Consider the following 27,131-nt stretch of genomic DNA (forward strand, 5'->3'; position numbering starts at 1 on the left):
CATGACATGGTCAGTGACATCACTGATGACATCTCAAATGACATCACTGATGACATCACTGATGACATCTCATTTGACATCATTCTTGTGCTAATACGATAAACCTCTTCAGACTCTAATATAACCTTAGATACACTCAGTGTATACAGACACTCACACACTGTCACTCATCCATGGAGTTACTCACACACCTAGTCAGTCATGCAAAGAAACAATCTCACCTCCATTTCCTCAACTATACAGTTATACACACCTTACTTATTCAAACATATACTAACACATATTTACTCTCTTATACAATCCCTGATACAAGTTCACAATGATCCATACAGCCACTCACACATTCACTAGCTCTCATGCACAGTTATTTATATATGCCAACTCTCACATGTACTTTGTTTTACATATGTACTTACTTTGACATTTAGCACTGAGATATCCATTCACTCACCAATACACTCATGCACACAGTCAACCGCCCATACAGGTGTTTCCACATGCACTCTTGAACTCATACACCTAGTGAATCAACTGCTCACACATCTATGCACAGAGTCACACACCTCCCAGCCACCCCCACACAAACTCAATCTCCCATACAAATACTTGGGCAACCAATCAATAACACATATAGCCTCTCGTATAGCTAATGATCAACACATGCAGCAGTTTACATCACAACAGACATACTGATGCACACATTCAGATAGTTTAGTCACTAACCCATGCATTTAGTACGACACATTTATTCACTCACTCACTCATACAGTCAGTCACGCACCTACTAAATCCTTCATCCAGACACTTATACATCCACTCATTCTTCAATATATCAAACATATTTAAACTTTACAGAAACACAGTCACTGGATGATGTTATCAGTGATGTCATTTGAGATGTCAAATGAGATGTCATCAGTGATGTCATCAGTGATGTCATTTGAGATGTCATCAGTGATGTCATCAGTGATGTCACTGACCATGTCATGAATGATGTAATATGTGACATCATCAGCAGTGGATTGCGGGTGCGCGATATATAGTTAGTGCAACTAACTATATATGGAATTTCAATGGTTTTGTGTGAGTAAAATAAGGTTTTGTAAATGCTAATTCCTAACTATATATGGTCTATAACCTATGGTTTTTTCAGTGAATTTTCAAGGTTTTGTAAATGCTAATTCCTAACTATACATGGTGTATAACCTATGGTTTTTTTCAGTGAATTTCAATGGTTTTTTAATAGCAAATATCAAAAGCTTTAAAATGTATTCTTCTTTAAATCGAAATATATATTTTATATGTTTTTAATACAATTTTTTAATGTATTTTTTTTTATATATTTTTTTGTTTCGCTTCCGGTCCGCAAACCGGGTAGCTTCCCGTTAGCTCAATTTCTTGCCGCGACCTGGTCCACGAACCGGTAAACGTTCCGTTTGCGCAACTGCCACGTTCGAAAACAACATCGTGACGCATCGCGTAATCGCGAAGTATCGCGTTGTTGCGTAATGTGTCATATGACGCGCCGCTTCAGCGCACCCGGAAGCGCTCCGGTCCGTGAAGCAAAGCGCGAAGCGCAGCTTCCCGGAAGCGATCCGGGGCGCGGCGCGGAGCGCGTACCGTAAGCATAACAGGTCATGTGATTTGTCATGTGACTTGTTAATAACACTTTTCATTGGTTCATTTCACTTTTGGTTTCCTAATGTTGTTAGGCTAGGTCATGTGACCTAAAAATAACACTTTTCATTGGTTTAGAACTATTTTTTTTTCCCAAATGATGAAAACCCCTCTTTGTTTTTACCTCATTCTTACTTTCTACTTCCAGAGAGCAAGACCTATTTTTCACAATGGCTTCTGTAATAGCTGCAGCTGGTGCTTCTCAGCAACCACCACCACCACCACCACCACCAAAAGGACCACCTCCAACACTGGACTTTGGTAGAGAGGAAGATAATGAGGACGAAGAGGAGGAGGAGGAGGAAGAGCAAGTAAGGCAGTTCCTGCCAGAAACACCAAGGCATAGCCATCTTGCTGCCAATCCCCCAAATGTCATCCCCAGCACCTCCAGTGGACAAAGCTCATTCGCCGGACCAGATAATATTCAAGCTCCTTTTGAACACTACAAAATAGTTTGTATATATTGTGGAGGAACTATTTGTTATAGAGAGAAGAGTATTACTTTGATTAACCGAGCTGGAGAAAATCATAAATGCATCAAGATGAGAAAACAATGAATCCTTTTTATTTATTTTTGCTCCTGTTGAGACATGTTCAAACCCTGCTTTTTTGTTATTTCCTCTAAAAAAACACTAAAAAAACACAAAATAGTTTTCAAAAATCAAAACAAAATCAAAAAATTGTTCAGAAAATTAATAAAAAAAATAAAAAAAATAAAAAGAATAAAAAAACAGTTCTTTTCAGAACTACCTTCCATTTATAACAAAATTGCCCAAATTTTTATACCCTGTCTTTCTTTTTTCCTCATAGTACGCTCCTCGGACCGCTTCCCGGTGCGCGTACCGGGCGCTCCCCACGCAAAAACAAAGAAAAAAAATATTTTTTTTTTTGCCCCGTGGGGCCCTTTTAAAGCCTCCACATCAAACCTAGGGGGTCAGGGAGGATCTACTATGCCCCCTTATGGTCATTTCCCCCTTTGTTTTGGCCTCCTCTTGTCTCTCGATCCTACCGAGAGACAAGATGGCGGCTGCTCAGGACTGTTTAGAATGTTGACAGACACCGGAGAGCCAATCAGCTTCGCTTTGCGAAGTTCCGTTACGCGTCAAGTACGCGAACCGGGGCGCTACCCGGAGCGCGCTTACAGATATATATCTTTTTTTGAACGTTAATTTCTCAAAATCCACTGGAGCACATATCTTGAGACCTAGCAAAGGCACATCAGGCTAACAGTCCCTACAATTTTGCCAAGTTTTGTGCAAATCCATTCAGCCGTTCGGGCTAAAAGTGAGGCCAACCACCCTATGGAAATTAACATGGGAAAAACGCGTTTTGGGACCCCCTTTTTTCTCGGCCCCCCCTTGACGAAACCTCCCCAAATTTTCAGCGGCTGCTCAGAAACAAAATGTTCCATTTTCCTGAAAATTTCAGCCAATTCCGTTCACAAACGCCAAACTTATTAGACATCGAATTTTCAAAAATCCCATAGAGAAAAAATCCTAACTATATATACCTACTGGCGACCGCCAGTAGGTAATATGTATATTTCCCCTGAAAGTCACTGTACTGAAATGTGTTTATTTTATTTTGAATATTTGCCATAATTATTTGAGGAGTGTCTTTTATATGTGACGTTTTAGGAATAATTCTTGTTTTTAGTGAATTACGCAATACAATATATTAAAAGCAATATATTTTTTCTAAAACCCATGTAGTATGTATTATAGTATTTAGAAGTATCTCCTAAATAGAAAATAGGTGTTGAATGAATGAGGTTGGTGAATGAGAGGTGTGTGGATCTTGATATAAAGTGAAGGAACCTAGGGGAATTTTTGGTTTATCAATTTCTAACCAAAAACATTGCCATGGTTCTTTTACAGGGCAGATTAAAACACAAAGAGACATGGTGACAGTTAGATCCAGTTTTCCAAGTGGCAGAGGGGGCGAAAACGCCTTCTGCTCATCTTATCGGCCGGTATCATTACTAAATAATGATCGTAAAATCCATACTAAAATATTAGCTGAAAGAGTAGAGACAGTTCTCCCCACTCTAATTCATGATGGTTTCACTAAGGGACATTGGACTTGCAGAAATATAAGGGATAGACTTTCTGACCATTATAGAATTATAGACTCTGCAACTGTACTCATATGCCCAATGGCAGCTATTCTGATTAATGCAGAGAAAGCCTTTAATTTAGTAAATTTGAATGATCTATGTTTGGCACCATCATCATAGAGTAAGTCAAATCTGAGAATTTGGAATTCACAGAGGCATTAGGCAAGGATGTCCCCTTTTCTCATCTCCTTTAAAAAAATATTCAATCATTCGCAGGAACACATTGGACGAACAGAGAAATTACTGACTACTTAGAAAATATATTCGCTATCTACTACCAAAATCAAATTATATGCTAGTGATTTACTGGTCCTAACCTCACACTTTTCGGATATCAGAATAGTTCTAGATACTTTACTCAGGTTCATATGGTTCTCTTGGTATACAATTACTATTGATAAATCTGAAGTTCCGCTGTAGAATATCCCAGAGGAAGCAAACACATTACCATCATTACTGAAGATAGTGGTGATTTATCTAGCTATCAAAATACCAAGTAAGTTTGATGACAGCTACCCCATAAAATGGATGGAGGTCAATTAAATGAATGATCAAATTCGACCCATCACTTAGACTGAGAGTGTAAATTAAAAAAAAAAAAAAATCTTCCAAAATTTCTCTTCTTTCAGCAGTTACCGGTCCATGTTCTGGATAATTTTTTTTATCATTAGTAAACTAAATTCTTCTATAGTTTGCTTCAACTGGCAAAATTATATTCTGAAAACAGCCAGAAAAAAACGGTATGGTAATTTGGAAGAAGAAGAAGGTCTGGCCTGTCTCACCTTTAAAAGATGATACTGGTCTGCATATTTACGCAACATTAAATTCAGGTTTTTGTCAGATTTAAGTTACCTTTCACTTCCAGTAGGATATCTACATAATTGTAATTACCGAAAGTACTTAAAAATAAGATTTATGATTATTAACCATCAGGCTGAATATGGTATAAGATCCACAAATAGCTACAGTTCACTAAATTTAGAGCAATATGAGGGAATATGAATTTTTCACTATTATAATTACTTATCATTTTACAGATTATGAATTACATTTTTGATTTACAGTAGATAGTGGATGCAAATAATGGCCTAAAACGATTTTCACTATTATTAATAGATACAGATAATCAAATGCAATCTAATGCAATATTTTCATTTAAAAAAACTTTCATAAGCAATAAGATTGAATTTACATTTCCCTCACATCAATTTTTAAAGCATTATATTTATCAGCATAAGTTATGAAAATAGTGACACAAGTTTACAGCAAATTTTTTCAACAGAATTGTATGTTGGACGCTAGAATTGACAACTTTCTAGATATTCCACGTTATGGACATTGGCAATGATATTTGGTCAGTGTCAGCACTTTTTAACTGCCTGTAGAAATTGTGAACCCCAACTCCAATTTTAGATTTCCCAGCTACAAGATGATCAAAGTTAGTCATAATTGGAGAGCAATAGGGTTGGAAGTAATCTGGATCTCCAGACTGGTTTTGGCTCAGATGACACATTTAGAATGGCCCCTTCATTAACACCGTACATGTTAATCTTTCTAATGCAGTTTCCTGGTTAGTAATCACCACAAATTTGAAAATATTTTGTGCTCCACGTTTTGATTAAAGGGAGAGACAGTTATTTTTTATCATACAAGCTGTAACTGTTGTTAAAAATCATGTATCTCTAAGGAAAATAGAATTATGATTCGCAATTAATACTTTAATGTCCATCACTGATTTAGGAAAATAGTATTATGTTGGGGGAATATTGATGTAAATAATGTAAACCATGCAACTTTCTTAATTTCTGCTCTAGTCCTTGTGCTGTATTCTGCATTTTCTTTTAACCTCTTGCCATGGATGTAACCGTTATGTGCAAGGGAAACCACTGCCTACTTCCTCTCCTGAAAACAGCAGAGGGATTTTGTTTTGCTTTGCTTCAGAAGGTGGGGTAGAGCTTTCTCAACCTCCTGAGGCATTTTTGTCTCAATGTAATGATGATGGCACGCATAGCGCGCTGACGTCATTACACTAAAAATGAAACTGAAATGAGCCGATCAGCTTGTTTCAGTTTCAGTGCTTTTGTGTCTCTGGGGCTATCCCAGCCCCCCACACACCAAAATACATAGGAGAGGTATCATTGGAAAGGAGAGAATCTACCCTTTCCATTGGTACCCCTCCCTAATGGATTCATACTTGGGGTTCACCGCAGGAGGGATCCACCCACTAGACACCAGGGAGAGGGGACCAGCCCCTTGGGCAAGGGCTTTTGCTCCTTCCATAATAATTTGGGCACAGTCAGTCTTTTTGCCTCCCTGGGAGGCCGAAAGGGCAGTAGCAAATGAACAACTCACATTGTCACTCCCACCTAACCCCCACGTGCCGCAGTCGGCACAAAACCCCATTGAACATGAACACTTTCAAAAACCTTGCGAAAATGACTTCCTCAAGTTAGTAACATCACTCCACCCATCAAATCATTTCTGCGATCTGCTTCCAGCCATCATCTTCAGCGAGATCAAAACTGCTCTTTTATCCATCAGGATAAAGATAGAGAATGCATCTCTATTGCAAGGAACCGTTTCAAGCTGCCTAAAAGCAGGACAGGTAACTCCCATTCTAAAAAAACCTACAGCTGACCACAAAATTCCAGATAAATACTGTCCAATATCCACTATTCCTTCCTAGCAAAACTACTGGAGACGTGCTTCCATTCCCAGCTATGCAACTGTATACCTCAATACTACCTCATCGACCAGTTTCAATCAAGCTTCCGGCAGAATCACAGCACGGAAGATACCCTAACACACATCGTCGATGACGCACTCGGAATACTTGATCAAAACTAATCCTGCCTCCTAATCCTCCTAGACCTACCATCACCCTTCGATACGGTCAAACATGATAGTCTCCTGGACCTACTTGAACACAGAATGAGTTTATCAGGAACTGCCCTAAAGTGGTTTGCCTCCTTCTTAGACAACTGAACTCAAAGAATCAAGAATAACCAATCGCTGTCCACGACCACGCCGGTCACCCTGGGAGTCCCTCAAGGTTCCGCCTTATCTCCTACCCTCTTCAATCTATTCATGGAACCCTTAACCGAAATTCTGAAACTTGCCAATATTCATTACCACATGTATGCGGATGACACCCAACAATACCTAAACATATCATTGCCCAATGACATCCGCCTACTCAACACAACTTTGCAAAAACCCCACATCTGGCTTACAAAAAACCACGTCAAACGCGCTCAAAACAGACTTTCTTCTAATCTCCCCACCAGAAGGACAAAGCGACATAGAAAACTGGATGAAACACTTAACAGCCTTCAACTGCAAACCTCACATTATCAATTCCACAAGATCACTGGGAATAATACTGGACGAGAATCTCAAAATGAGGGAACCCATAAGCACAGCCACCAGAGGAGCTAACTTTCATATGAGCATTCTCAGAAAACGAAAACCCTTCATCAATGACGACGTCCTAAAAACAGCAGTTCAAGCTCTACTTATACCCAGACTAGACTATGGGAATACAACCCTAAATGGCTTGCCGAGATCCAGTCTGGCTCCTCTAAGAGTCTCACTCAACGCAGCTGCAAGACTCATCACTGGCTCCAAAAAGAACAGCCACATCACCCCTGATCTAAAGGCACTGAATTGGCTCCCTTATGAGGCAAGATCACAGCTAAATATTGCCTGCATGACACACAAAACCCTGGAATTCAACACACCAAAGTGTCATGCCAATAAACTGGAATTATCAGACAGCAGCAGAACTATGAGAAGCGCCAACACCCTGCTATTGAAACCCCATAAATGTAGGAAAAAGAAATCCTTCTCTGGCCTAGCACCTAGGATCTGGAATGGCCTGCCCACGGAAATCAGAATGAACCCCTCCACCACCACCTTAAAAAAACATAAGTCAAACTATTTGTAATGAATAAAACTCTCTCCTGATCCCAGCCCTGATGCTAGTTGGATACCAACCAGATGCTGCTCACCTATCAGGATTCGTGATGAACTCTAAGTGTGAATGACGAACACACTCCAGACCTTCAATGCGAACCTACAACATATACAAACTCCTGTTAGCTACCCATATCTATGTGTCTTGTGATGTAACTATTGTAAAGCGCTCCGATACCCGCAACGGGTCTAGTTCACGCTATGTAATACTTTATAAATAAATAAATAAAATAAAAAATAAATCGGGGGCAGAAAGCACATTAGACACCAACCAGGATTTTTTTTTTTTAATGCTTAGTGATAGGGCCTGCCCTAAATGGGCACTATAATGCCCCCACTGCGCCCAAAAATTTGCAACACTTTTTCTGCCTCCTGTGGCGTATAGATGGGGGCAATAGCCCCCCATCTGCCCCAGGGGTGGGCTGAATGTCCACTAGGCAGCAGGGATGGTTGTTTATTTTTAATTTATAAAAGAGGGGTGGTTGCTGCCCACAATGGATATATTAATGCACCCACCCCAACACAAAAGGGACCTGCCCCCCCCCCCCCCCCCCCCCCCCGGCAGATGGGAAGTTATTATCCCCTATCTGCCCCCTGGGGGAGGCAGAATGCCCACTAGACAATAGGGATTTTTGTTATACTTAGGGGTGGGGACTGGCCTAAATGGGCACTATAATGCCCACCCCTCCCAAAAATTTGCCACGGTATTTCTGGCCCATCAGGGGTGCCGATGGGGACAATAGCCCCTGTTCTGCCCTCCCAGGGGAGGCAGAGAAAGCCCACTAGGCATCAGGGATGTTTTTTGGTTTTTTATAAAAGAGGGGTGGAGGCTGCTCACAATGGGCATACCAATGCCCCACTCCAACACAAAAGTGACAGTCTTTCTGCCACCTCCCCCCCCCCCCCGGAGGCAGATGGGGGTTATTACCCCCGATCTGGCCCTGGGGGTACAGAATGCCCACTAGACACCAGGGATTTGTTTTTAATACTTGGTATAGTGGAAAATAACACAAGATTGCAAATTGTCTCTGTATGCCTCAAGCCTCATCTCCAGATAATTGTTCTTTACATTTTTACACATTATTACTATTTCGTCCAATCGAGAGTGAATCCCATTTGATTTCACCCACTGGCACTGCCTGGGATGTTTTGGTCACGATTAGGCATAAAATAGAATGTCAGAAATCTGTGATATGCTGTGGCACACAGAAAGGGGGAGGACACAATTTGTTGTGAAAGATAACCCTTAATTTGATGGAATGAGTTATAATGGAAGAGTCTGTGAGAAACAGAACTGTGTGGAGCAACTCCTACAGAGAAAGAAAGGCGTGGCTAGCTGATTTTGACACATGAGAAACAGTTGTGAGTTTGTGGCACATACATTTGGCATGATAACGTAGGGATGAACGTGTTAAGAGAAAATGTAGCCAAACAACATTCCAGTCTAGTTGGTGTAGAGGAACATTTATTTGGTTGCATATTGGTTGACTGTGATACAAGCTTCATTACTAGATATTTGGTTTATTATTATTATTATTTTAACCAATTGAAAGTGGATCCCTTTTAAAAATACCTGTAGGCATGGTCTGTAGGTTTTGTGACATGATTATGCATAAAAGAAAACTTCAGAAATCGGTAACATACTCTGGCATACAGAAGGAAGGACATTGTTTGTTGTAAAATAGGGCCCTTAATTTGATGACATTCTGTGGTATGCAGTAGGGGGCATTGTCTTTGTGAAAGAACAATCTTAATTTGATGGATAATGGACAAATTTGGGAGAACCAGAAATGTGCTGGGCAGTGCCACAATAAAAGAGAGGATTGAGTAGCTGTTTTTACGCCATGAAACATACATACGAATTCATGGCAGGTAAAGTAGAAAGTCGATTCCTTTTGAAATCACCCACTAGCAACATATTGCAGACGTGGTGCATAGTTAGGAAAAAAAGTGCATGCCAGAAATCTGTGCAATGCTATGGTATTCAGCGGGAGGAACGGGCTTTTTTTTCTGAGGCTTGAAATATTATTGTGAGTTTGTGGCACGTAAGGGAACACCAGCAAAGTAATAGAAATAGGCCAATGCAAACGCAATATGGTAAAATAACGTTTTCCCAAAAAACAGCTATTGAAACAGTTGGTGTAGGGGTAATTCAAGTGGTCTTGCATGTCTTTTGACGATGGATCAAGCCCCACCCTTGGTCTCATATATATATTTAATTATCATTATTTAAACCAACTAAGATAGATGTCTTTGAAAATCACGGGCATGGTCTTAGAAGTTTTGGCATGGTTATGCATGAAACAACATGTCAGTCCTCTCTGACATATGATCAGATGCCAGAGTAATGTGTGTCACACACCAGAGTTAATTTCTACCCAAGAATCCACCTGTATATACACTGGCCTGTGACAGAAGGCCTATTTGAAGATAAATGAAGATAGAATGGGGTGCCTGGGTATTATATTCTTTTAAATCCATCCAAACCCTGAGCCTTACCATCATTCAGAAGGGCCATGACAGTGTCCAGGCTTTCAAACTCCACATTGAAGAGGTTCTCCACGTAAAAGCCACGTGCTTTGCTCCATCTGACAGGCAGCGAGTCGCACAGCCGTGGGTTCAGGAGATCTCTGACCTGGAACCAGGAACAATAAATTCAGAATCAAGGTCAACTATACGATGGTGGACAGATTTCCACATGCATTACAGAGTTGCAAGACATATCCCAAAGAAATGCCATGCTGACAAGAGCACCTACCTGCATCCTCAAGACACAAGTGCCTATCTGCAGTTAAGCATGGCTGGATATATTCCACATGCTTTCACTGAGGAGTAGGTTGAACGTCCCATTATAAACAGTGGTGGGACTAACCATCATAAGCCATGACATCTCAGAACATGACTTCATACTCCTATAATATCCCTCTTGTAAAGGGAAACAAGCCCGCTTGTTAATCAAACCTGAGATACAGTCTCTGCTAAACATAAAAAGATAACTTTATGTATACAATGTAGGCATCTACATCTAAATCAGACATAAATATAATTCAACTTGATGTCTTTTGGAAAGCAGTACATGTTTTAGCCAGTGAGTGATTCTACATTTAAAGCATGATCCATGCATTTGAATTATTCCAAAAGATCCTGGAGGGCGAATGAGTTTATTTTAGAGCGCTGTCTTCAACTTTTAACCCACAAGTTGGACTACCAATATTGTAGCACAGTGTGCTTTTTACAGAAATCTTTGTGTCACAAAACCCTATCTGGGAAATAGTTCAGTTTGTTGTTATGTGCTTGCTACGTTTGAATTTGATTTCCTCAGCAGTGCGCGCGTGTGGTAGGGAGACCCTTTGGGTGTACTTCAGATATGATCATTTAGGAGAGATGCACACGAGAATGCAGAGCATGAGTGCTGTGTGTGAGTAGAGTCACCACCTTGCTCCTGATCATTACGGACACTATTTCCTGGTCTGTAAGAGTGGCTAGGGAGGAGTGGCTTGAGAGCGTGACTACCAGCGGTGCATGAGCCTGGCCAGGCACTCTTCTTATGTGCTGGATTCAGAGACTGAGAGAAAGAGACGACTCCAGCAGTGGTCAGTGAGTGTGGTGGGGTGAGATGCTCATCAAGGCCCAATCCTCAATTAGTTAATTGAATTCCCCATAGTACAAGACCAGAAATCATAAGAGGGTGGACAATCCCTTTTCTGTATTATAATAACATTATTCTGGGCATCCTAGAGTTTCACGTGGACCTCTATGCATTAAGGCAAGAAAATTGCAATTGATAGCCTACAGCCTTGAATTTATGTCAACCAATTGCGGAGGTCAATTTCAATTTTTATTTATTGACTGTATGATTAATTAAAATCATTGCAGTAAAAGCAACAAAAAAATATATATATATAAAAAGGAGTAGGTACATAAAAGGCTAAAATTAGAAGCAAAACTAAAAACAAGACTGTGATTGCAGACTTCTTTGCCTGCATGAAAGATTCTGCTCCACTGTCTAAGTCCCGCATAATTAGCCGTTCCCCGACTTGTGTGCCTTGGAGTTAGTCTATATTGGTGGGCGCTTGAGCTGAACTCAATGGCACACTAAGTATCTTTCTAGGGACATTTCTTTCTGTGGGGGGGGCATGCAAGTGGGGCACTGTCAATGATACTGCGTCGAGGGATCCCATCCGCTTCGGTCCACAGTGCTTGACGTGGGCTTCCCCTGGGTTGTTCTACTGTCATTGGCGACTTTTAGGGCTAACCTGATTTGGTGAATACATTTCACCAGTCTCGCCAAGATCATTGTGTTAGTGGTTGACAGACACAAGGCTGATGCTCTGCTGCAAGACTTTATACTCTTACTGAGGCAAATCGGGCACAACAGTCGCCGGCGTTCATTATTAAGGTTAGGACAGCAACAGAGAAGGTGCAACCAGGATTCCTTCTTATAGGTGCACAGTCTACAAGTTAAGGATTCCCCTCTTCGGGCGCATCCGGGATTGAAATCTACTATGCCCAGCACGGTCAACCTCATGTATAAAATTTTGCTTCGGGTCTGTGTTGTGAGGGCCTCACTTAGGTAGGGTTGTGCTGTTCCTGCCTTGTATGAATTATTTAATGAATCCAGGTGAGGACTTCGGCGTAGAGTTTTATAGTCGAGGTCAAAGGAGATTTCACACACTTGTTTATTGATAGCTTTCTTCCAAGTGTTCAGGGGGATGTCCTGCCACGGCAAGCTTTCTTCTTCGATCTTCAATACCCTGATTGCAATTCCCAACCTAGTGTGCCATTCCGAGCCTGGCCACTCAAAGATTGATCTCAAGTGATTTTTTTAAGGAATTAGCCGGAGCCCTTAATGTTCTTAGATATAACTTTATAATCTCCCCCTGGCAGATCACGTCTGGCCTTGCTAGGCCAAGCTCTAGTCTTAGCCTAGTTTTTCTTGCTGACCTTGGTATATGTAGCACCGACTTGTATGCCTTGGCTTGGGCTGAATTGAGGAGAGTGTCCAATTTCCCGGGGAAGGCTAGATGACCGTAGCTAATTGCTGGAAGGAGTTTTGCTCTTAGTGCTATCAGGATAGGGCTGACGGGTGGGTTAATCAAATTCTGTGGGTAACCTTGTTGGCTTTAGAGCTCTGCTGGTTTATATGTACATTCACCTTGGCCCGTTCCGTAAACCAGACCCCTAGGTAATTGTATGAAGCCACTGAGTTAATTAGATCATTTCCCAGTTGCCACTGTACGTTTCCGTTGGTAAGACCCAAAAATCATGACCTTGGTTTTCCCTTGATTAACTATCAAGTTGTTTGCGATGTTAAAGCTATTTAGTGCATTTAATGCTCTTTGTAGTCCCACCTTCGTATGATCCAATATGACTGTATCGTCGGCATACTGTAGAACGGGAAGCCTCACACTTCCTAATCTTGGGGCTATTAGACTGGCTCCTTTTAGTGCCTCTCCCAGGTCCGCCGTATATAAGTTGAAGAGGGTGGGGGCCAGCACGCACCCTTGCTTCAGCCCATTCTCTGTGCTTATTTTGGGGGAGACTGTACGGGCACTTGTTTTGACTCTCACCCAGGTGTCCTCGTGTAATTACCTTATTGCCTTCAAAAGATTTGGTGGAATGCCCCACTTTTCTAATTTCCACCATAGTCGTTTTCTGACTACTTTATCGAATTGCGGAGGTAAATTAATAATACTTACAGTTGATTGGTGTGAGTGGATGCCACTAGTTTTCCAGGATTTCAACCATACCCCCAGCTCCAGTACCTGCTCATTGTAGATCTCACTATACCCCAAGCTCCAGTACCTGCTCATTGTAGATCTCACCATCCTCCCAGCTCCAGTACCTGCTTATTGTAGATCTCACCATCCTCCCAGCTCAAGTACCTGCTCATTGTAGAGCTCACTAAACCCCCAGCTCCAGTACCTGCTCATTGTAGAGCTCACTATCCTCCCAGCTCCAGTACCTGCTCATTGTAGAGCTCACTAAACTCCCAGCTCCAGTACCTGCTCATTGTAGAGCTCACTATACCCCGAGCTCCAGTACCTGCTCATTGTAGATTTCGCCATCCTCCCAGCTCCAGTACCTGCTCATTGTAGATCTCACTATACCCCCAGCTCCAGTACCTGCTCATTGTAGATCTCACCATCCTCCCAGCTCCAGTACCTGCTCATTGTAGATCTCACCATCCTCCCAGCTCCAGTACCTGCTCATTGTAGATCCCACCATACCCCCAGCTCCAGTACCTGCTCATTGTAGATCTCACTATACCCCCAGCTCAAGTACCTGCTCATTGTAGATCTCACTATACCCCCAGCTCAAGTACCTGCTCATTGTAGATCTCACTATACCCCCAGCTCCAGTACCTGCTCATTGTACATGCAGAAGAGAAGTGTGGCTCAGGGGTTAGAGGCAGCAGACCCGGAAGCTGAGATCGGTCCTGGACCAGGGTTCAATTCCCCACCTCAGCGGGGTCTTGGGCTAAAAATTCCACGGACTCGATAGTTCTCGCCCCGGTGCCTCCTCGACTCACGGGTTCACACTCTGCGACTCTGGGCAATAGCTTGCTTAATCTCCACAACGGCCCCTCGCGGCGGGATGCCTGACTTTCACCTTGTGGATACCCTGCTATCTCACAGGGGAATACCAGGAAGGGTTCCCTAAGCAAGCGCCGGGAAACCCACTGCGGGTAGCTGTGTGCTATATAAGCTCAACTACATTTACATTTACATCTCACCATCCTCACAGCTCCAGTACCTGCTCCTTGTAGATCTCACTATACCCCCAGCTCCAGTACCTGCTTATTGTAGATCTCACCATCCTCCCAGCTCCAGTACCTGCTCATTGTAGATCTCACTATACCCCCAGCTCCAGTGCCTGCTCATTGTAGATCTCACCATACCCCCTGCTCGAGTACCTGCTCATTGTAGATCTCACTATACCCCAGCTCCAGTACCTGCTCATTGTAGATCTCACCTTACTCCCAGCTCCAATACCTGCTCATTGTAGATCTCACTATACCCGCAGCTCCAGTACCTGCTTATTGTAGATCTCACCATCCTCCCAGCTCCAGTACCTGTTCATTGTAGATCTCACTATACCCCCAGCTCCAGTACCTGCTCATTGTAGATCTCACCATCCTCCCAGCTCCAGTATCTGCTCATTGTAGATCTCACCATCCTCCCAGCTCCAGTATGTGCTCATTGTAGATCTCACCATCCTCCCAGCTCCAGTATCTGCTCATTGTAGATCTCACCATCCTCCCAGCTCCAGTATGTGCTCATTGTAGATCTCACCATCCTCCCAGCTCCAGTATCTGCTCATTGTAGATCTCACTATACCCCCAGCTCCAGTACCTGCTTATTGTAGATCTCACCATTCTCCCAGCTCCAGTACCTGCTCATTGTAGATCTCACTATAACCCCATCTCCAGTACCTGCTCATTGTAGATCTCACTATACCCCAAGCTCCAGTACCTGCTCATTGTAGATCTCACCATCCTCCCAGCTCCAGTGCCTGCTCATTGTAGATCTCACCATCCTCCCAGCTCCAGTACCTGCTCATTGTAGATCTCACTATACCCCCAGCTCCAGTTACCCCCAGCTCCACTACCTGCTCATTGTAGATCTCACCATACCCCCAGCTCCAGTACCTGTTCATTGTAGATCTCACTATACCCCCAGCTCCAGTTACCCCCAGCTCCAGTGCCTGCTCATTGTAGATCTCACTATACCCCCAGCTCCAGTTACCCCCAGCTCCAGTGCCTGCTCATTGTAGATCTCACTTTACCCCCAGCTCCAGTACCTGCTCATTGTAGATCTCAATGTACGATGCGCTGAGTGTGAAATCCGCGGCACGGGACTGGCTCTGCTCTAAGAGGTACAGGAAGGACCTCTGCATCAGGCCTGCCAGGCTGCGGGGCATCAAATGGTCCTCATACTGTGGAGAGTATAGAGAGAAAAGTGAAAAGGGAGAGGAGAGTGGGCTTTGAAAAATAGGGTGCAGTGGGTGAAGGCAGAGGATGGGGAGAACAAGACAAATAAAAAGGGGCAAAGAGGAGCTATAAAAAAAAAAGAATGAAAAAGATACAAGCTAAAATTAAGTGCAGGAGAGGAAATTAAAAGAGAGCCCCAAGGACTGATTGAAGGGCTGGTGAACTTGAAATGATGTCTAAGGAGCGTCAGTAGCTTATAGCCCCCACAGCCGGTGCTCCTATGTTTGCCGCAATGCATCCATTCCCTACAGCTCTCCCATTCCAGACCCCTCCGTAGTTCCCCAACCCACAGCCATCTATTTCCTGCACCTTCCCACTGTAATCCATTCAGACATTCATTCATTCAATACAGATCTCCCAGCTCATTTCAAACAGTTCCCCAAAGTAATCCTTTCCATATAGCTCCCCAACAACCATCCAGTCCCTACTGCTTCTAGAAAGCCATCTAATCCCTTCATCCTGCCCACTTTTTCCTAGAGCTATCTCACTGCCAGCCATTCACTACAACTCCACCAGCCAGCAATCATACACCATTTACTAACTACAACTCCTCCAATGCCAGGGCCCCTATTCCATTTACTACAAATCCTCTATACAGTCAGCACGCCAATGTCCAACTACATTCACTACAAACCACAACTCCTCAATATACAGCACTCTACTCAAAACAAGTTCTCCAAGCCAGGCATCATGCTCCACCCACTACAAACCACAACCCCATTGACAGGCACACAGTGCTTCCTTTCAGGTCCTCTCAGCCTGCACAGCTGCACCATTCTGCAGCTTTTCAGAACCAGCACTCTATACTATTAGTTGCAGATCACCCACACTAGTACTCCATCACAGCTCCATGCTGCCACCAGAAACCCTGCAGCATCCCATGCAGCGTCGGTGCTGGGAAGATAGCCAGAGAGCAAGTTTAGACAAGCATGGGCTAATGCAGGCAGGCGTTCTATGGATCCCTCACTTTGGGCTGTGCTTACCCTTGTCAGGGGGCCCATTAAGCTGTATGTTTTTCCTGATCCTGTTTGTCCAAAAGCGAAGACGGTGCATGAATATCTGAAAAGTAATGCAAGTTGGGGAGAGATTACTAATGGTAGACAAGAGGTGTAAATGACTGAGGGGGAAAAGAATGGAAACAGAAAACGAAGGCCAAGAGAGGAAAAGTCAGGCGGACATTACAAGCACCAATCCTGGGGACCAGTGGAGCTTCAGAGTTACAGTTGGCAGAGTCATTAATGTCAGCAATTATTTATTTTGGGTGAAAAGCTCATAAATATAAAAAAAATGCAACCAAAAGGTTCCCAATGGATTTAATGTCCATACAATAATTTAAAATACATATTAATCAATAATACTGTATCTAATTATGCAAACAGCCATCTAGTAGGGAAAGAGTACAAATACCTTAATTAAAGAGGTCTTTACTAGGTCCATCGTTCAGCTCAAGTTCCGAATGACCACGTGTCTCAGCAATGGCTTTACCAATGTTGACCTCAAAGCATATATAGGACAGAGGAACAAGTAGGACCTGTTTTCGACCCACTACTTGTTGCAAGCTTTGCATTTTTTTGCTTATGTGCCCCAAATGGCATGCATTCATGTATTTGTATTTGCTTTTCTTATTTATAAACACAGGGTTCATTTAGTATTAATTGCATGGCTCTATCACATAAAATGTGCTTCATGAGAGGTTGATAATACATCAATTATTCATACATTATGAATCATCTTTGAAGAGAGACATCTTAGCTTTCCCTAGGGGCATCCGAGCGAGCTGCCTGCTACAGACATCTTAGCTGAGGGCTACGGGCTGGCGCAGCTGGCCTTATCTTTGCTTTTCACAACTCAGAGCAGTATAACAGAGCCAAGCTACAACCTTCGCAAAGCACAGTGTGATCAAACGTTATTATCCAGAAAAAGGTATGCGTGTTAGAGGCCACCTCGGAATCCTTTATGGACACTTTGGTGCTATGAAAGATTTAGCTAAGGGCTAGAAAGGGAGGTGGTTTACTATAGGCTGCTTTTATTACTCAGAGCTTTGATATAATGAAAACCATCAATACTTTATTTAATATGTTGAGATTTATGTTTAATATACTATTTAATTACCTGTTCAATTACAACCATTGTGTTTATATTAGTAGTTATCGCCATTCATATAACCACTCTAACTTAGGGCATTAATTATTAATAAAGCCTTTTCTAAATATATTGGGCCCAATTCACAAACTGTATTTTATAGTTTGTTTAGTAGTACAAAATTGGTGCTATAAAAATACTACCAAACACAATTCAGAAACATACTTACAGAGGCCTCATCCACTCCTATATTTTCTGTGTGGAGTTCCCCGCCATAACTGTGGTGATCCCAGTACTTGTATGCCTATGGTTTGGTAGTATATGTGGGAGGAACCAGGGGTAATGGCGGGAAAAGGGGGAATACTTGATCCTATATGGGTGCTAATTAGAGATGGGCATACAAATACAAACATTCACCCACAAAAAACACAAAACATTCACCCACAAAAGAGTAAGGTATTGCTGTAGACAAACTACACTTCTAAAGTTAGTACAGCCAAAAACAGTAAATGTAATCCAGCTCATCCTTGAAGTAATCCTAGCACCACAAATGGCCAGTCACAGGTACTGCAACTCACTCCCATGGAAAATAATGAAGGCAGAAGCTTAATATAAAATACCATATTAAATAATATTAATTAAATGAAATTATTTTGAGCTTTTTACACACACACACACATATATATCTCAAAACAATACCCTTTCAGGCTTAGAGTGTCACACAACTTAAGGAACAAGCATTTGCAATGCAATAGGTCTCGAATTAGGAACGTTTGAGCTATTGGTCTTGTAAATGACACATTTTTTATTTCTGTGTTAGTTTTGAAAATAGCGAAATTAATAGCTTTGTCATTTACAATGCCAATACTTTTATCTTTTGCAAATGTGACACCTATAGCATTTGTAATGCAACATGTTTTGTATTTACGTGACTTAGATGTATTGATATTACAAATAACAATGGCTTTACATTTTTTTAAATAATTAATACTTAAATAAAAGTTATTGTAATTTATAATGGCAATAGCTTAAACTTTTGTAAATAACTTTTGTGAAGATTATGTTCAGTGTATTTTATTGTGACGAAAATCCAAGAACAGAAGTGAAATAATAACATCTTTTTGTGACATTTGTAATAAAGCTTGAAATATTGAGAGAAAATATTTGAACCAGTTATTGTTGAATGGTTGCACAGATTGATATTGTGGTGGCGCTGAGTGATGCTGTGGTGGCGACGAGTGATGCTGTGGCGTTCAGTGATGCTGTGGTAGCGCATAGTGATGTTGTGGTGCCCCTGAGTGATGCTGTGGTACCCCTGAGTGATGCTGTGGTGGTGCGATAGATAGATAGAGTGAGGGCAATAGATACCTAGAGGGAGGGCGAAAGATAGCTAGAGGGAGGGCGAAAGATAGATAGAGTGAGGGCGATAGATAGCTAGAGGGAGGGCGAAAGATAGCTAGAGTGAAGGCGATAGCTAGATAGAGTGAAGGTGATAGATAGATAGAGTGAGGGCGAAAGATAGATAGAGTGAGGGCGAAAGATAGATAGATAGAGTGAGGGCAAAAGATAGATAGATAGAGTGAGAGCGAAAGTTACATAGATAGCGTGAGGGCGAAAGATAGATAGATAGCGTGAGGGCGATAGATAGATAGCGTGAAGGCGATAGATAGATAGCGTGAGGGCGATAGATAGATAGCATGAGGGCGATAGATAGAGTGAGGGCGATAGATAGAGTGAGGGCGATAGATAGAGTGAGGGAGGTAGATAGAGTGAGGGCGATAGAAAGATAGAGTGAGGGCGATAGATAGAGTGAGGGCGATAGATAGATAGAGTGAGGGCGATAGATAGATAGAGGCGATAGATAGATGTGTGTGTGTGTGTGTGGTTGTGTGTGTGTGTGTGGTTGTGTGTGGTTGTGTGTGTGTGTGGTTGTGTGGGTGTGGTTGTGTGGGTGTGGTTGTGTGAGTGGTTGTGTGTGTGGTTGTGTGTGTGGTTGGGTGTGTGGTTGGGTGTGTGTATTGTTGTGTGTGTGGTTGTATGTGTGGTTTGGTGTGGTTGTGGTTGTCTGTGTGGTTCTGTGTGTGGTTGAGCGTGGGATGATGCGTGGGGTGATGCGTGGGGTGATGCGTGGGGTGATGCGTGGGGTGATGCGGGGGGTGATGCGTGGGGTGATGCGTGGGGTGATGTGTGGGGTGATGTGTGGGGTGATGTGTGTTTGTGTGTGGGGTGATGTTTGTGTGTGGGGTGATGTTTGTGTGTGTGTGTGTGTGGTTGTGTGCGTTTGTGTGGTTGTGTGTGTTTGTGTGGTTGTGTGTGTGGTTGTATGTATGTGTGTGTACGGTTGCAGAAGGATGTATGTGGAAGAGAGCAGCAGATCAGCACAGCAGAAGAGAACAGATGCTGCTTAAAACACGTAATAAAAATACCTGTGCTTAGTATAGCATGCCACATGACCAGCTTTTTGGTCCTTCTCCGAGCTTACAGCTATTGCATCCAAATGTATGACACAGTAACGGGCATGCACCTAAAATAAACCAGACCTATAAGCCTCCCCAATAGGTCTCTCCTGTTTTGAATATCAGGTAAATGAGAACAAATTGATTTCCTAGTGAATAATTCGAATTCTGAGACTATATTGTTTAAATGAATTACCTTAACGGTGTGTACACTGTTCAGAAATCAAAAAACGTTTTGCCTGTAAATGTAAAGTGATATATAAACAAAATGGTCCTAGACCTAACTCAAAACGCCAATTGATGTATACCTTATTTTTTAGAATAAGCAGATTTAATCTGCAACTGAATAAAGGAGATGGATTTCTTTGTATATCTAAAGATAGTATTAATTCAACAAACCCAACACAAACTAAATCAAAAGACAATCATGTTTGATCATTCTCATCTATAACAAATTTATTTACATTTTCATAAAATAATTACAAATTGAAACAAAACTGCGAGATGCAGTGAGAGAGAGAAAAAAGGGGGTGCTCAAGTGAATTGAAGGGGGAAATAGTTCAAGGAGCAAAATTGAAAATATTACGTTCAACTAAAAATGCTAATTTTCCAGTTGAATAACCAAAAAGAGAGGGCCTACCCATACACTTCTATATACATAATTTGGTCATACAAAATGAGGACAAGGGCAGGGAAATTTTTTTACGGTGTAGGCCTCAAAACACGGGGGGCATAACCGTCGACGTTTCAACCCTAACGCAATAAGGGAAATTCAAGGCCTCTGCTGCGGGTCTTCTTCAGGACTGGGTTCAGGAGGGGGTGGGGAGTGGTCCGAAACAGGGGAAGGAAGGACCTAAAAGGTAAATTAATTCAATTAGGCACACTAAATGTGTAAAATCAGTCTTTAAATTCAGATAAATGAGTTGGGTACATTACCACAGGTAAATAGAAGGGGTCACGTCAATACAACTGGACGGGCCACCTAAAATACAAGACAAAGACTGGTAAAATCCCCATCTCCAAAAGGCACAATCATCCAGTATCTGTCAATACCTATTGACAGATCAATAATCCATCAGGACTCACCTATTGCTGATGTGTCCAAACAACTCTCCAATGGTTAATTTCTAATTAGGTGCACAGCTTCACAAAGGAAACCGTGGGTCCTCACACGTTATTCTAAAACAAAACGAGAAAGGATGCAGGGGGCCAAAGATTACATTCTTGCCACACACCCGATACTCAATAAACTAAGTCCCCGGAATACAAACAGAACTCACTCACCCAAGCCTTTGTCCAAATAGAGCTAAGCAGGGGGAACCATATGCTCGTATGTGGTCTAACGAGTCCTGGCACAGGCAAACGTCCTGTTGTAAAATAAACATTACCGGGATCAGAAAAAAAAAAAAAAATCTCATGGGCCAGTCGTTAGTAGGACGAATAGCAAGAAGGCGGTCAACAAAAGATTACCTGGTTCTTTGTAATCACCTCAGTCTTTGTTTATTATGACCGCAACAAGTTCCCTGAGGGCAAACCGGAGCAACGTCTTGCCGAGATTCACAAGACGGGCGTGTCATGTGTTGTGAGGTCACATGATATCGTCTTCCAAAAAACAATGGAAGAAAGACTATGTAGTTCGTGCATTTAGTTCCAAGAGGACCTTAATTTATGTAAACGAAAAAGTATACACTCTATATGCCTCCTGTTACTGGAGATGTATTAATTATTTGAAATTCAGACAGTGTCCGAGCAATTCAATTACTTATTGATTCCACACGGTTAACTAAGGCCATTCCTCACGCATGTGGGGTGAGACATCGAGCCTACTCTATGATGGAAGTAGAGTGCAAAAAACGCTATATTTAACGAAAATCGAACACACTGAGTGGCAACCTATCCAAGTGCTTTCATTACATCCAATATGCTGAATCTTCCATGTTTCATGAATACAATAATAATTCCTTCTCATGGGCAAGACACTTGGCTAGTACATGTACCATGATGATCTATGTATTACAAGTTATACATATTTATAAGAGAATTATCTCAATAGACAAAGCACAAATGTTAAACTTACAATACATAACTACACAAAAAATTGGTATCTACATCTTTATACAATTCCCTAGAAAAATAGCCTTGGACCCCACTAAGGACATTGCACTTACTATCAGCACCTTGACTGATAATGCATATCAGGAGGGTTTTATAACAAAGCATGAATGTGAGTACCTAAATAACATCCACCCTCGTCTGCCCACCATCTATACTTTACCTAAAGTAAACAAAGGACTTAATAATCCACCGGGGAGACCAATTATCTCTGGTTGTGGTTCGATTCTCGGACCACTTTGTAAGTTTATTGATATATTCATTAAGCCTATAGCAGAGAATACTGCGTGTTATCTTAGGGACACCATGCAGGTGATAAAATTGGTGGATGAGAAAATATTTGATCCTACACAAGAATTACTGGTGACGATGGATATTACATCATTGTACACTAATATCCCACAACATGCTGCACTTGAGGTAATTAGAAGGGTATTGGATGAAAGAGTTAGACCACATAGAGTTCCTACGAGTTTTATAATTGACCTTCTTGAAATTGCGATGAAGCGCAATTTCTTTATCTTTCATGGAGAATATTTTGTGCAGACAAATGCCGTGGCCATGGGGGCAAGTTTTGCCCCAAATCTGGCAATTATTTATATGGACATGTATGAACATAATCTGGTCCTCTGTGAGAATAATCCATACAGTGGGAGTATTCTTTTGTGGCGTCGTTATATCGACGACGTGCTTCTCATATGGAGAGGCACTAGAGAAGACCTGGTAGCTTTCCATATTTGGCTGAATGGGAGAGATAGGAACATCCAATTCACTATGGAGTCCAGTAATCAAGCTATACACTTTCTTGACATTACGATAAAAGAAGAGGAAGGGATCCTACATACTACTCTGTTTAGAAAATCAACAGAGAAGAATACTCTTTTGAGATATTCAAGTCATCATCCTCGCAACCTCAGGGACAACCTTCCGTATGGGCAGTTCCTGAGGTTGCGTAGGAATTGTAGTCGTAAGATTGACTATTTCTCTGAGTCTTCCACTTTGATGACACGATTGATGGATAGGGGTTACCCTAGAAGTTTGGTAAGGAATGCACGCAAAAGAGCGTGGTTTTGTCATAGAGAAGTGCTCCTAGAGCCAAAGACAAGGGATGAGAATGATGGGAGAAGAATGACATGTGTCACGACTTTTAATACCAGGAGTACAGAAATGAAGAAAATCATAAACAACCATTGGCATCTGGTGGCGGAGGAGACTGGATTGCCAGACCCCCCGATGCATGCCTTCAGAAAGGGTAGGAGTGTAAAAGATTATGTAGTGCACTCCATGTTACAAAAGAAAAATGTGGAAACACAGACAGTTTTGTGGAACCTCCCACCTCTGGTGGGCCACTATAAATGTGGAGCCTGTAAAGCGTGCTCTATGGCTGTAGAGACTAAAGAATGTACATACAATAATTACACCCATACTCTACAACATCATACCAACTGCAACATCATGGGGGTAATTTATGCCATCCTTTGCCCCTGTGGTTTTATGTACATAGGCCAAACGACACAGAAGGCCAAAAGTCGTATCCTGCAACATTGTAGTAGAGTATGCTGCAGGGTACAAGGGGCTCCCTTGGTGGAGCATTTTGTCAAACTCAACCATCACCCAGAGAGTTTTAAGTGGTGGGTAATTGAAAAAGTTACACAGAATCCCCGGGGAGGAAATTTCGCTAATGTCATAAGCACCCGAGAATGTAGGTGGATGCATCTCTTTGAGACCGTAAATAGGGGATTGAATGAACATGAGGAAGTCATTAGACAAATGGCCTCCATCTATAAGGGTTAACTGTTCTATCCTTCAGAGTATCACATACGCAGATTGGTTGAATACGGTTGATATCATACACAATCATGTACTGATAATTGTTAGAGTCCTTGCAATATGTGTGTTTCTATCCTGTTGTACAATGTATCAATTGTATTACTGTTACGTCTGTTTTTCTAGGGAATTGTATAAAGATGTGAATACCAATTTTTTGTGTAGTTATGTATTGTATGTTTAACGTTTGTGCTTTGTCTATTGAGATAATTCTCTTATAAAGATGTATAACTTGTAATACGTAGATCATCATGGTACATGTACTAGCCACGTGTCTTGCCCATGAGAAGGACTTATTATTGTATTCATGAAACATGGAAGATTCAGCATATTGGATGTAATGAAAGTACTTGGATAGGTTGCCACTCAGTGTGTTCGATTTACGTTAAATATAGCGTTTTTTGCACTCTACTTCCAACATAGAGTAGGCTCGATGTCTCACCCCACATGCGTGAGGAATGGCCTTAGTTTCCCGTGTGGAAACAATAAGTAATTGTATTGCTCGGACACTGTCTGAATTTCAAATAATTAATACATCTCCAGTAACAGGAGGCATATAGAGTGTATACTTTTTCGTTTACATAAATTAAGGTCCTCTTGGAACTAAATGCACGAACTACATAGTCTTTCTTCAATTGTTTTTCGGAAGACGATATCATGTGACCTCACAACACATGACACGCCCGTCTTGTGAATCTCTGCAAGACGTTGCTCCGGTTTGCCCTCAGGGAACTTGTTGCGGTCATAATAAACAAAGAATGAGGTGATTACAAAGAACCAGGTAATCTTTTGTTGACCGCGTTCTTGCTATTCGTCCTACTAACGACTGGCCCATGAGATTTTTTTATGATCCCGGTAATGTTTATTTTACAACAGGACGTTTGCCTGTGCCAGGACTCGTTAGACCACATACGAGTACATGGTCCCCCCTGCCTAGCTCTATTTGGACAAAGGCTTGGGTGAGTGAGTTCTGTTTGTATTCCGGGGACTTAGTTTATTGAGTATCGGGTGTGTGGCAAGAATGTAATCATTGGCCCCCTGCATCCTTTCTCGTTTTGTTTTAGAATAACGTGTGAGGACCCCCGGTTTCCTTTGTGAAGCTGTGCACCTAATTAGAAATTAACCATTGGAGAGTTGTTTGGACACATCAGCAATAGGTGAGTCCTGATGGATTATTGATCTGTCAATAGGTATTGACAGATACTAGATGATTGTGCCTTTTGGAGATGGGCATTTAGCCAGTCTTTGTCTTGTTTTTTTGGTGGCCCGTCCAGTTGTATTGACGTGACCCCTTCTCATTACCTGTGGTAATGTACCCAACTCATTTACCTGAATTTAAAGACTGATTTTACACATTTAGTGTGCCTAATTGAATTAATTTACCTTTTAGGTCCTTCCTTCACCTGTTTCGGACCACTCCCCACCCCCTCCTGAACCCAGTCCTGAAGAAGACCCGCAGCAGAGGCCTTGAATTTCCCTTATTCCGTTAGGGTCGAAACGTCGACGGTTATGCCCTCCGTGTTTTGAGGCCTACACCTTAAAAAAAATTCCCTGCCCTTGTCCTCATTTTGTATGACCAAATTATGTATATAGAAGTGTATGGGTAGGCCCTCTCTTTTTGGTTGTTCAACTGGAAGATTTGCATTTTTAGTTGTACATAATATTCTCAATTTTGCTCCTTGAACTATTTTCCCCTTCAATTTACTTGAGCACCCCCTTTTTTCTCTCTCTCACTGCATCTCGCAGTTTTCTTTCAATTTGTAATTATTTTATGAAAATGTAAATAAATTCGTTATAGATGAGAATGATCAAACAGGATTGTCTTTTGATTTAGTTTGTGTTGGGTTTGTTGAATTAATACTATCTTTAAATATACAAAGAAATCCATCTCCTTTATTCAGTTGCGGATTAAATCTGCTTATTCTAAAAAATAAGGTATACATCAATTGGTGTTTTGAGTTAGGTCTAGGACCATTTTGTTTATATATCAATCGATACCCAGGTTCTTTGAGTTATTGGGTTAACCCCATTGTATTAATGATGTAAATGTAAAGTAACAATAACTTTACAGGCAAAATGTAAAGGAATATAGAGCGGAATAAGGACCAATTTCACTATAATTTTTTTTTTATCACTGCAGGGTCTGCATCCCTGAGACCCTACCAACCTAAAGCCCTGCTTTTGGAGGAATTTAGTCCAAATATAAATTATAGCATATAGGAAGGTATCAGAGATGGTATACACTCCTGACCCGCCAAAGAGGATTCTGTGATCAAATACCCAACATTACTGTTATTTTAATTATGATAGTGCCAAAATTCTTATGGGATATTCATTGTAAATAGGATTGTAGTAAACATTTTTCCTCTTTCACATCTACTTACTTGATGGTCACTACGTTTTCAGTAACATTTTACACAAGGGGAGTTAATTCTCCTGGGACAGGATTTATTTTTCACAGCTCTATTTATGTCAAATTCTTTCAGATAGATACCATTACACCGGTGACACTCAATGGTATGCCCAATTCATTATATGTAATGGAAACAACGGTTTGCCAGAACAATAATGTCTTCGAATATCAGGGGTCGTGTAAAAGTAATATTTAAATTAATGTGTCCCTATTTGGTACTGCTTCTAAATCCTATTATCTGGCCCAATATAATATAAAAATAATCTTTACATTGTACTATTTTAAACTAGTTTAGGCAAACCTTGCACTGTTCCATAATAAAAGGCACAGACACTCATTCTGGAACTTATTTCTCCAAGCTAACTCAAATTGACCAGTTTTCGAACTTCAAAATAGTAGTAGGTTTGAAATCTCTCTGTATTAAAAAAGAAATTCCAATGATCTTGCAATACGCTTTGTATAGTGTTTATCAAATCATCG

At 41.5% G+C, this 27,131-nt stretch overlaps 1 protein-coding gene across 1 annotated transcript in view; it reads right to left on the bottom strand.

The window, feature by feature from the left end:
* Positions 1 to 16,846, bottom strand: part of LOC144823021 (kinesin-like protein KIF12) — a 182,039-nt gene extending 165,193 nt beyond the window's left edge. Inside the window, exons 1-3 of the mRNA XM_078681147.1 lie at positions 16,745 to 16,846; positions 15,572 to 15,706; positions 10,268 to 10,403 (exon numbers count right to left, since the gene is read on the bottom strand). Of these exons, the coding sequence (XP_078537273.1) occupies positions 10,268 to 10,403; positions 15,572 to 15,706; positions 16,745 to 16,762 (289 nt within the window). The 5' untranslated portion in view covers positions 16,763 to 16,846. The remainder of the gene's footprint in view (positions 1 to 10,267; positions 10,404 to 15,571; positions 15,707 to 16,744) is intronic.
* Positions 16,847 to 27,131: the final 10,285 nt, after the last annotated feature.

This window comes from Lissotriton helveticus, chromosome 3_1 (assembly GCF_964261635.1).
Source record: "Lissotriton helveticus chromosome 3_1, aLisHel1.1, whole genome shotgun sequence".
Lineage (NCBI taxonomy): Eukaryota > Metazoa > Chordata > Amphibia > Caudata > Salamandridae > Lissotriton > Lissotriton helveticus.